Source organism: Anolis sagrei, chromosome 5 (assembly GCF_037176765.1).
Source record: "Anolis sagrei isolate rAnoSag1 chromosome 5, rAnoSag1.mat, whole genome shotgun sequence".
In the NCBI taxonomy this organism is placed as follows: Eukaryota; Metazoa; Chordata; class Lepidosauria; order Squamata; family Dactyloidae; genus Anolis; species Anolis sagrei.
The window spans coordinates 154436353-154447714 of record NC_090025.1 but is presented as its reverse complement, the minus strand read 5'-3'; the positions used below and the strand labels follow the sequence as shown (position 1 = coordinate 154447714).

Here is an 11362-nt window from a genome sequence, read left to right as displayed (position 1 = left end):
GAAAGCGAGAGGGAAGGGGAAGAAAGAAGGAAGATGGGGAGGGGGAAGGAAGAAGGAAGGCAGAATGGAGGGAGGGAGGGGGAAAGAGAGAAAGGAAGTTACAAGGAAAGACAGAGTGAGGCAGGGGGAAGGAAAGATGGGAAGGAGGGAGTAAGGAGTGGGGAAGAAGGAAGGGAGGAGGAAGGAAGAATGATGGAGGGGGAAGAAAAGAAGGGATACAGGAAGGAAGGAAAAGAAAAAAACGCAGGAAGGAGGGAGGGGGAAAGAAAGAAGGAGGAAAGAAGGGAAGGATGGAGGGAGAAGGAAGGGAGCGGGGAAGAAATAAGGAAGGAATGAGAGAGGGAAGAAGAAGGAAGATCGAAGCAAGGAAGGAGGGAAGGGGAAGGAGGGAAGGGGAAGGAGAGGAAGGAAGGAGGAAGGAGGGGGAAGAAAGAAAGGAAGAAAGGAAGGAAGGAAGGAAGGGAGGGAGGAGAGAGAAGGAAGAAAGATGGGGGAGGGAGGGGGAAAGAAAGAAGGAGGAAAAAAGGGAAGTAAGGAAGGAGGGAGTGTGGGGAAGAAAAAAGGAAGGAATGAGAGAGGGAGGAAGAAGGAAGATAGAAGCAAGGAAGGAGGGAGGGGGATGGAAGGAGGGGGGAAAGTTAAAGAAAGGAAGGAAGGAGGGGAAGGAAAGAAGGGAACGGAGGATAGAGAAGGAAGAAAGATGGGGAGGGAGGGGGAAAGAAAGAAGGAAGGAGGAAAAATGGGAAGGAAGGAATGAGGGAGTGTGGGGAAGAATAAAGGAATGAGAGAGGGAGGAGGAAGGAAGATGGAAGAAAGGAAGGAGGGAGGGGGAAAGAAGGAGGGGAAAGAGGAAGGAAGAAAGAAAGAGGAAAGAAGGGAAGGAAAGAGAGAGAAGGAAGAAAGAAGGGGGAGGGAGGGGGAAAGAAAGGAAGGAGGAACGAAAGGAAGGAAGAAAGGAGTGGGGAAGAAAGAAGGAAGGAGGGAGGGAGGGAGGAGGAAGGAAGATGGAAGCAAGGAAGGAGGGAGGAAGGGAGGGGGGAAGAAAGAAAGAAAGAAAGAAAGAGGGAAGAAGGGAAGGGAGGAGAAGGAGGAAAGGAGGGAAGGGGAAAGAAAAAAGGAAGGAGGAAAGAAGAGAAGGAAGGAGAGCTGTTTCTTCCTTTGACAAGCCACCCCCCTTCCTGTGGCTGAGGGGAAACCGCCGGCCTCCTTTCCTGAGAAGAGGCCTCCTGGCACTCCTTGAGCTGAGGCTCGGCCGGCTTCCCTTTCGGGCCCAAGGAGGGACGCTCCGCCTCCATCTTGCGCAGCGCGGCCCTGGGAGGAGGTGCTTCCCTCGCTCCCTCCCTCGCTCCGTCCCCCGCCCGGGCCCTGGCAGGCAGCGCCACCCTCGGCTGTCAGGCGGCGACGGAGCGAGTTGGGCCGGGCCTGGGAGGCAGGCAGGCAGGCGGGTGAAGGGCTGTGCGGGCCAGGGCGCCGAGGGGCCCGCGCTGAGGAGGAGCCGCCGCCACTTCCGCCGCCGCCGCCACCATGTTTAGGCGGATTTTGCAGAGGGTAAGGGGCCGGGCGGGGGTCGGTGCCAGAGGTCAAGCGGGAGAAGCCACAGCAAGAGCAGCAGCCTGGGGAGGAGGAGGAGGAGGAGGAGGCACTACTACTTCCTGGAGCCGGGCTCGGGCAGCAGCAGCAGCAGAGCAGGGTCGCGCCCCCTCTGCCGCCTGGGGCCGCCTGGCCTTCGCCTCTCCCACTGCCTCGCCTCCCCTTCCATGCACAACGTGGAGCCCGCGCCCCTGCCGGCCTCCTCCTGCCCTCAGGCCTCGGATGAGGAGGAAGGCTTAGGCCTCCCTCCCTCCAGAGAGAGGGTCTCTCCAGGCAAAGCCAAGGGGGCCACTGGGGATGGTGTGGGGGAAATCTAGGCCCCGACTACTCGTGTTGGATTGGGCCACTTCCCCCTGAATGTCTCCACTGGGGTTTGGTTCTGCAGGGAGGGCCAACATTCACAAAGGCCCCTGGTTTTTAACGAATTTTTGACAAGATTTTTTTTTACACATAATGTAATGTGATTGTGATGCCTATAAATACTGTACAGACAGTCCCAAGTTACGAACAAGATTTGTTCTTAAGTTGAATGTGCATGTAAGTCGGAACAGACACATTATAAAGTTTAAATCCAGCCCCATATAGAGCAAAACCACCACCACATGGGTGTTAACCCTTCCCTATGCTATATATCAGTGGCTCCCAACCTTTGTTTTGACCAAGGCGCACTTTGGTCAGGGTCCACTTTGACCAGGCCCACTTTGTCCAGGGACCACTTTGTCCAGGGACCGCTTTGTCCAGGGACCACTTGACCAGAGCCCACTTTGACCAGGGACAACTTTGACCAGGGCCCATTTTGGACAGTTACCACTTTGACCAGGGCACACTTTGAACAGTGACCACTTTGAACAGTGACTACTTTAACCAGGGCACACTTTGAACAGTGACCACTTGACCAGGGCCCACTTTAACCAGGGCCCACTTTGACCAGGGACCACTTTGGAACATTAGTACCAAAAGGTTGGTTGACTCTGAGGAAATGAGCAGAAATAAAAAAATAAAACCAAATAAAAAAAGAAAGAAAGTTTGCAAACCGGATTTTCGTTCTCACAGCCCACAGCTGGGCTGTGGCCTACAGGTTGAGAGCTATCTATATCTGTCTGTCTGTCTGTCTGTCTGTCTGTCTATCTATCTTTGTCTGGAGAGAGATATATATGCAAGCTTTGAATAGTACAGGAAAGGGTTAACACCCCTGTTGGGTTTGTTTTCCTGCTTGTGCCCTTGTTCAGAAGAATCCAACTCACTTTCTGTCCCTTTGATAATTGGATTTTGGAAAAAATGACTTGTGGAAACAAGGATTGGGGATAACGCTCCAGTGGAGATGCCCCATGATAACTCTCTCAGGACTTAATTTCCCTTCCGAGGAGTAGATTTCTCTCACTTCCTGTTGTGGCACTCTTGTTCTTGACTATGAGTCTTTTGTTAGATGCTTGTAACTCTGGGACTGCCTATATACAACACTATGGTATTGCAAATTAAACATAAAAAAGGAGTTATCAAGTTTCAAAACCTCTTTGTGAGTTTTGACCCACCTTGTAGGACCTCAAAATCCATGGATGTTCAAGTCCTTTTATCCCTTTTATAAAATGGCACAATTGAAGTTTACTTTTTTGGATTTTTAAAAAATATTTCAAGCTGTGGATGGTGGAATCTGTGGATGCAGAATTCATTCTTATGGAGGGTAGACTGCGTTTCAAAGACAGGGTCTCTATTGAGCAGGCAGCATTTGAACCATATACTCTTGGAGATTTGCAACTGGAGTGGGGGCCCTTTTGATCAGCCTGGTGCGGGATAAGGACTAAGCAGAAACAATCTTTTGGTGGAAGGGGAGGTAACAGAAAGTAGGAATTTGGTGAAATCCTGTGGCACTCATTTGATGAAGGATCTGAAGCTGTTCCTACATGCCATCATGCCCCTGGGTTAAACATAACTGATTTTCATGTTTAGACTTGGATCTCATTTCCAAGATATCTCCTTGTGTATATATGTTCAAATACAGGTGTTCCAGAATCAGAAATCTGAAACACTTCTGATCCTAAGCATAAGGGATACTTAACCTGCAGTATGTGCAAACTAAATTATGGTAGCATGAGAGAGCTCCATTTTCGTGGTGGTGGGTTGAAAGAAAGTAGGAATTTGGTGAACACCTATAGAACCCATTTGGTGAAGGATTTATTCCTGGAGATGCCTCTGAATGTCATCATGCCATTGGGTTGCTACCAGAGAGCTGGCAAACTAAATTATGGTGGAATGGGGAGCTCCATCTTTGTGATGATGGTTGTAAAGAAACTAGGAGGAATTCATTTGGTGAAGGTTTTGTCTCTGGAACTGCTCCTACATGTCATCATGCCCCTGGGTTACTGTCAAATGATTGGCAGACTAAATTATGGTGTGAGTTTGGTGAACACCTATGGGACACATTTGGTGAAAGATTTGTCCCTGGAAGTGATTCTGTATGTCATCGTGACATAAGATTACTGTCAGGAAGATGGTAAATTAAATTATGGTGGTATGGGACGTTCCATCTTCATGATGGTGGAGAAATTAGGAGTTTGGTGAATATTTATGAAAGTCATTTGGTGAAGGATCAGACTCTGAAGTTCCCCTATCTGGCATCATTCCATAAACTGCCAGATTGTTAGCAGACTCAATGACTCTGTTATGGAGAGCTCCATCTTTATGTTGGTGGGTGAAGAGAAAGTAGGAGTTTGATGAACACCTGTGGAACAATTTGGTGACTGGTTCATTTCTGGAGCTGCCCCAACATGTCATTAGGCTATGGGGTTGTTTTCAGATGGTTGGCAGACTAAATTATGATGGTAAGGGAAGCTCCATCTTCATAGTGATGGGTGGAACAAGAAGGAGGAAAGAAGATGGGATGAAATTTAGAAGGGAGGAATTAATCATGACCAATATATAGAGCATTGGTTCTCAACCTGTGGGTCCCCAGATGTTTTGGCCTTCAACTCCCAGAACTCCTAACAGCTGGTAAACTAGCTGGGATTTCTGGGAGTTGTAGGCTAAAACACCTGGGGACCCACAGGTGGAGAACCACTGATATAGAGGATTCATACAGCTTTGAGGGAACTTTTAGCTTAGCTTCTGTGAATTTATCTCCAGTTGCTGCAAAGCCTAGTGCTAAAGGCCTCAGCACTTGACACAGAGTTAAGCCAGACTCATTTCTCCTTGTCGCTGGGAGGTGACTCCCTTTGAGGGCGGATGACATTACTCACTGACTCTTCCAAGGCTGCTGTTATTAAACATCACAGCAGATTACATCAGTGCGAAGTTGCAGGAGTCATTGCCTGTTGGCTCATACAGACTCTTGATATCTCACACACCTGTTTGCATACATTTGCAAACGTTGGTGGCAAAATATGGTACCACACATCCACTTATTGATAGTTTGTACAAGCTGCACGTGCCTGAAAAGGGCAAATACACCTGTACTAAGATGATATAAAGTACCTCCCCAGCCAGTAAAGCTCTTACAATTGTCTTTTGTAGTTGGTTTTTTTAAATAATCTTTTATTACTTCTCCAACTTACTGTGGCTAGGGGAGGAATCATGACATCCCCCATATGTTGTTGCAACTCTCAGAATTCCTCACCAGCCAAGTGGGTTTGCTGGTTAGGATCCTCGAGTTGCTTTCAAACAACATCTGGAGGGACATTGGAATGATTCCCCTGATTGTGGAAGGGTTTTGACTCAAGATTTATAGGTAATGTGAGCCCATATTCAGTCTGGCTTTGTAATTAAATTGTCTTCACTAAGAAGATTTAAGAAAGACTTGCCCATAAGTCTGGAGAATTGCTGTCAGTATATGGTACTGGATCAGTGTTTGGCTATTATATGCATTTTGGCTTTTCCATTCCACTGATTGCATTAAAAAGAGGAAGTTTTGGTTTCCTGTCGTAGTCACTGTGAATCGTACATTTGGTATCCCTGCGCTTGCGCAATACAACTTTACGGAACCTTCTAGAAAGTCAGAACACTTTAAGCCCTCAGCTAGGCCCGCCCCCCCCCCCCCCCCCGAGTATATATAGCCTGAGGGCGGGACTAGCCGGCAGTTCTCTTAATCCGCTCGCGTGTGAAGCAGCTTTGAGAACCTTCTGTCATTGCTAGATTGATCCTTTTGACTTGGACTGTTCTTCGACGACTCTTCTGGCAAGCCCTCTCATTTGACACTGGACTGCTTTTCGACGATCCTTTTGCCAAACCCTCTGGTTAGATCTGAATTGGACTGATCTCTAACGTTACTGACGCGGACCGGAATCGGCATTGAGCTATGGCAACCACTTCCTTCAAGAAGTGTACCAAATGCCCTAACATCCTACCGGACACCGATGGGCACACCCTTTGCCTTACTTGCCTGGGAGAGGCCCATCTGACGCAATCTTGCGCCATATGCCTCTCTTTTACTCCTCAAACGAGGAAGAACAGGGTGTCCAGGCTTCGGGCGGCTCTCTATGAAAGGGCTCTCATGCCTCCCGCCGCCCCCGTCCAACCGACCGAGCGTTCGGACCTACCTTTCCTGGCTTCCTCGGCCGGCCCGGCCAAGAAGAAGGACAAGAGGCCCAAGCCTAAGGAGGCTCAAGATGGCCGCCATGCTCCCGCTCAGGAAAGACCTCCCTTAGAAAGAGCGGGAAGAGTGCTGGATGCTCGCCGGCCAACTACGTTGCCGCCGACGCCGGAAGGCCCTCCTGGGGCCGTGCTCCCTCTACAGGCGGCCGAGTGTACTTTCGCGGCTCCGTCGACGTCGACGCCTCTATCCGCGCATGCGCCCGCTATGGCGCAGGCGGGCCAGACTCCTCCCACCGCCGCGATGCCGGTCGTCTCGCCCCCGCCCCTTAGCCGGGCCCGAGAGTCCCCGATGCCGCCTGATCCGGCGGGGGCTGTTGCTATGGCCTCAGGGCCGCTGCCTCTTCTGCCGGCTTCCCTGTTGGAGGGGATATTTACAACCCCGCCTCCCCCGACACCGGGCGAAGCAGCCGAGGTTGGTCCCGATCGTGCTCAACCAAATGCCGTGGATGCTCCCGGAGGGGGCGAACCCGCGGGAGAGGAAGCCTCTGCTGAGCCGGTACCGGCGCCTCCCGACCAAAGTTGGCCGCGCCACCAGGAACACCGCCGTAGCGCCAGACCGAGGAGGTCCAGGTCTCCATCTAGGAGGAGTGGGAGGTCGCGTCGCCGCTGGCGTCGGTCGGCTTCGAGGCGCTCGCGCTCCTCGTCGACCTCCTCCTCATCGTCTTCCTCCTGCTCCTCAGCCTATTCGAGGAGGAGCAGGCGATCCCGGGCCTCCAGACCCTCGCGGTGGCATCGCCCTTCTATGGTCCCTCCTCCCTGCCCCGGGTTCTGGCAGATGGGCCCCTCGGGCCAAATGGTGTTTGTGCAGGCCCCGGCACCCCCCGCGCCTCCCCTGCCGATGCCTTCATTCACAGTTCCAGCGACAACGGGGGCCTTACCACCTCCAGCTGCTTGCCTGTCGGTCGCAGCTGCCCAACCTCCCACCTCCAGTCAACAGGCTCCGGGGAGAGCCCCTCCCTGCGGAGCATCCTTTGCATCGACCTCGAATGACTCTAACGTGTGTGCTGTGTCATCTGTGCCAACCTCATCTTTACCTGTGTCGGCGTTGCCTACCTACACCCAGGACAGACTACCAGGGGACAATGTCACCGCTTTGGCTGTTTCACAAGCCAACTTTCAAGGTGATTCCACCCCCATGGGACTATCTAGGACACCCCTGCCTGAAGGCTCTGAACAAAGGGCCGCTGAATTGGCTAGCTCTGACTCTGACCATGAACAATTGGATAATGCTCATGTTGGGGAGGGGGAGAATGCCTCATTTATTCACCCTGCTGATTTCAATAAGTTTGCGGCACTCATTGATAGAATGATAAAGGCTTTGAACATCCCCGCTCCCAAACCCCCCGAGCATGTGGAGGACCCGATGTTCCCGTCAGAGGAACAGGTTGTAGCCCCCGCGTCACCTCTCCCGGTCCTCCCCTACCTTCTGAAGTTAGCTAGAGTGTCTGATATGTCCCCCTCCTTGGTCCCCGCCATCCCCCGGCGTTTGGACCTATTATATAAAATCGATGTGTCGTCGGCTAAATGGGTGACAGCCCCTCCTAAACCAAACACCGTGGTGGCCGAGGTAGCGAAGACCAAAAGACCCAAAAATTCACTTACCGCCCCCCCTGACAGGGAGGGCAAAAAGATCGATGCTCTGGGACGAAAAGCCCATCTCTCAGCAGGGCTATTTACCCGAATGGCCCACTATATTACTTATGCAAGTGGTTACCAAACCTTTTTATGGGGAAAGATGTTGGAATACATTGAATTACTGCCTGCCGACCGACAACGCTTTCCGAAAGCGTTGCAGACGGAGGCACTGATATTGTCTAAAATGCAGAAAGACTCGGCTAAACACATGGCCGAGGCCGCAGGCAACCTGTACTCCATCGCAACTTCACTGAGGAGACATGCGTGGCTGCGTGCTTCTAACCTGTCGGAGGAAGGGAAGGCCCTCGCTGAGGACCTTCCCTTCCACGAGGATGGCCTTTTCAATCCTCAAACTGATGATAGAATGAAACAGAAGCAAGACGTTAGGCAGGCAGCAGGCAAATTCGGATACGTCTGGCAGCCCTACCCCCAACACCGACAAAAGTGGAATTCTCCATCCTCGGGTTTCCGTAGAAACTATGGTAACTCCTATGGGAGCTCCTTCAGGGCTAGAAATACTAACTCCTCCAGGTTCCAGGGCGGGCGTCGGGCCCCCTACTTCCAGAGGTCCCGTAACCAGTCCTTTGGTAACAAATCCAAGACTCAGCAAGGGCCCAAGAAGCGCCTTTGACGCACCTGTACCCGAAATTGCTCAAGGGACGCCCGAGGTGCTTTCGCCTAGTTCTGTTGTTTCGGCCCCTGTTGTTCCGATCCTTTCACCTACAGGCACTCCCTTGTTTGAAGACAGGTTATTCCCATTCCGTCAAGCTTGGTCTAGCATTACCACTGATGTCTGGGTATTGTCTATTGTTTCTCAGGGTTATGAAATTGAGTTCTGTGACCTACCCAGGGTGGGCCTCGTCAGGCGTACACTGTCATCCGCTCCATTATTGGATGAGATTCAACTGTTATTGGACAAAGGGGCTGTTTCTCCCCTGGATCCTTCAGTGTTCCCATATTGTTTCTTTTCCCGCTACTTCCTGGTTGCCAAGCGCGGAGGTGGGCTGCGACCCATCCTTGACCTCAGACACCTAAATAAACATATTCGTCCGAAAAAGTTTAGAATGGTCACTCTTGCTTCTATTTTACCTTTACTGTCGGAGGGTGTATGGTTCGCCACCATCGACTTAAAAGATGCGTATTTTCATTTGTCAATCGCGCATCATCACCGCAGGTTCCTAGCCTTCATGGTAGGGAACAGGGCCTTTTGTTTCAACGTCCTCCCTTTCGGACTGTCCACAGCCCCCAGAGTGTTTACAAAATGTATGTCGGTGGTGGCCGCGTATCTACGCACAAGGGGCGTGACAGTGTACCCGTATATTGACGATTGGCTTATTGTCTCGAGGTCACGAGACCAGCTTGAAACTCAAATTTCCTTTGTTCTGTCCCTTTTACAGTCTCTCGGCCTCGTGGTCAACCTCGACAAGTCATCGCTGCTCCCCTCCCAGCGGATCAATTTCATCGGAGCTATGCTGGACTCGGTCGCCCAGAGAGCCTTCCTCCCACCAGACCGATTTGCCAAGCTGAGGGAGTTAGTGTTGCAAGCCATGACGGCTCACTCCGTGTCGGCCAGGCAGATCCAGATCCTGTTGGGTCACATGGCCTCCACCACAGCCGTGACCCCGTATGCCAGACTTCGCATGCGCCCCCTGCAATCATGGTTTGTCTCAACATTCAACCCACTTACGGACAAACCATCTGTACAGCTCACGCTACCTGCCACAGTTCGTCAATCCCTGTGTTGTTGGCAGGATGCTCTGTGGGTGTGTGCGGGTCTGCCTTTCCATCCGCCTCGTCCGACCCGAGTGATTACTACAGACTCTTCCCTCACGGGATGGGGCGCACACTCCCAAGGTCTCATCGCTCAAGGCGTCTGGGTGGGAAGAGAAAGCGATCTTCACATAAACATCTTGGAGCTACTCGCAGTAGAAAGAGCGCTACTCTCGTTCGAGAGAGTCATAAGGGGGCAGATAGTACAAATTCTCACCGACAACACCACGGTGATGTACTATCTCAACAAACGGGGGCACCCACTCCCTCCCCCTTCTGAAACTAACCATTCAAATCTGGAACTGGTGTCTGGACCGGGGTATTCATCTTCTGGCGACACATCTGCCAGGGGAGCAGAACCTATTGGCCGACTCGCTCAGCAGAAGTCCATTGACCCACCACGAATGGGCTCTTCACCCGTGGGAAACCCGGAGGCTCTTTCAGGCGTGGGGCACTCCAGAGGTGGATCTCTTCGCGTCCCCGGCCAACTCGAAGTGCGCCCTGTACTGCGCTCGGATGCAGGCCTCGGTCGAGACGGGATGCCTAGGAGATGCGTTCCTTCTGGACTGGTCGACTCGACCAGTCTACGCCTTCCCTCCGTTTCCCCTCCTTCTACGAGTGGTGGCCAAAATCCAGAGGGAGGGCGCACGGTGCATTTTAATATCCCCGTGGTGGCCCCGCCAACCATGGTTCTCCCCGCTGTACCAGATGGCGAGGGGAGTGTTTTTTCGATTTCCAGACAGGTCGGATCTCCTAACGTCGCAGAACGCTCTAGTTCTGTATCCCGACGTATCCAAACTGAAGCTCACAGCGTGGAGGATTCTCCCAACCCTTTAGTTTCATTTGGGACCTTATCTTCCCCCGTGCGGGCAATTCTGGACGCTGCACATAGAGCATCGACGAAGCGCTCCTATGTTTATAAATGGACAAGATTTACTGCATTTGCTCGCGCTAGAGGACTTGATCCTGTTACTGTTCCAGTTCCTGTTATTTTGGATTTTTTGGCATCTCTGGCCGACTCGGGGATGTCCCATTCCTCGTTGAAATGTTACTTGGCGGCCATTTCCTGGTTCAGAAGGAAATCGGGGTTGCCGTCATGTTTTATGGACCCGTTGGTCAAGACTTTTTTAAGGGGTTTTGCTAATATCAGGCCCTCGGTGGCCCCTGTTACTCCGTCATGGAGTTTAGAGCTGGTGTTGTCTTGCCTTTCGAAACCCCCCTTCGAGCCGTTAGCCAGGGTCGACCTTTCCTTTCTATCGTGGAAGACGGCCTTTTTGGTGGCCATTACATCGGCTAGACGTGCTAGCGAGCTATGTGCTTTACGAGTAGACCCTCCCTACCTTAAGTTTCATAGGGACAGGGTGGTGTTGCGTACCGATGTGGCTTTTCTCCCTAAAGTGTCTACTCGATTTCACATATCTCAGGAACTGGTACTCCCAAGTTTCTTTCAGAACCCTGTTACACCCGCGGAACGCTCTCTACATCTACTTGATGTTCGGAGAGCTCTTGCATTTTATGTTGAAAGAACGGCTCCTTTAAGGAAAACTCCCAGGTTATTCATAAAGTATCGTCAGGATGCTTTAGGTCTTCCGTTGTCCTCTCAGAGGTTTTCATCTTGGATAGTTTCGGTCATTCGCTTGTGTTATCGCATGGCAGGCAAGGACTTGCCGTCACAAATCAGGGGGCATTCAACTAGGGCGGTTGCAACATCCACTGCCTTCCTTAAGGGAGTGTCCCTAGATGCCATTTGTAAGGCTGCTGTCTGGTCGTCCCCTTTGACGTT

The 11362-nt window shown here is 51.7% G+C and overlaps 1 protein-coding gene across 2 annotated transcripts in view; it reads left to right on the top strand.

Moving 5' to 3' along the window:
• The first annotated feature begins 1344 nt into the window (after positions 1-1344).
• The window catches only part of EEA1 (early endosome antigen 1), a 76525-nt gene continuing 66507 nt past the window's right edge, over positions 1345-11362 (top strand). For both annotated transcript variants that reach the window (XM_060777327.2, XM_060777326.2), the window contains exon 1: positions 1345-1548. In XM_060777327.2, the coding sequence (XP_060633310.2) occupies positions 1525-1548 (24 nt within the window). In that variant the 5' untranslated portion in view covers positions 1345-1524. The remainder of the gene's footprint in view (positions 1549-11362) is intronic.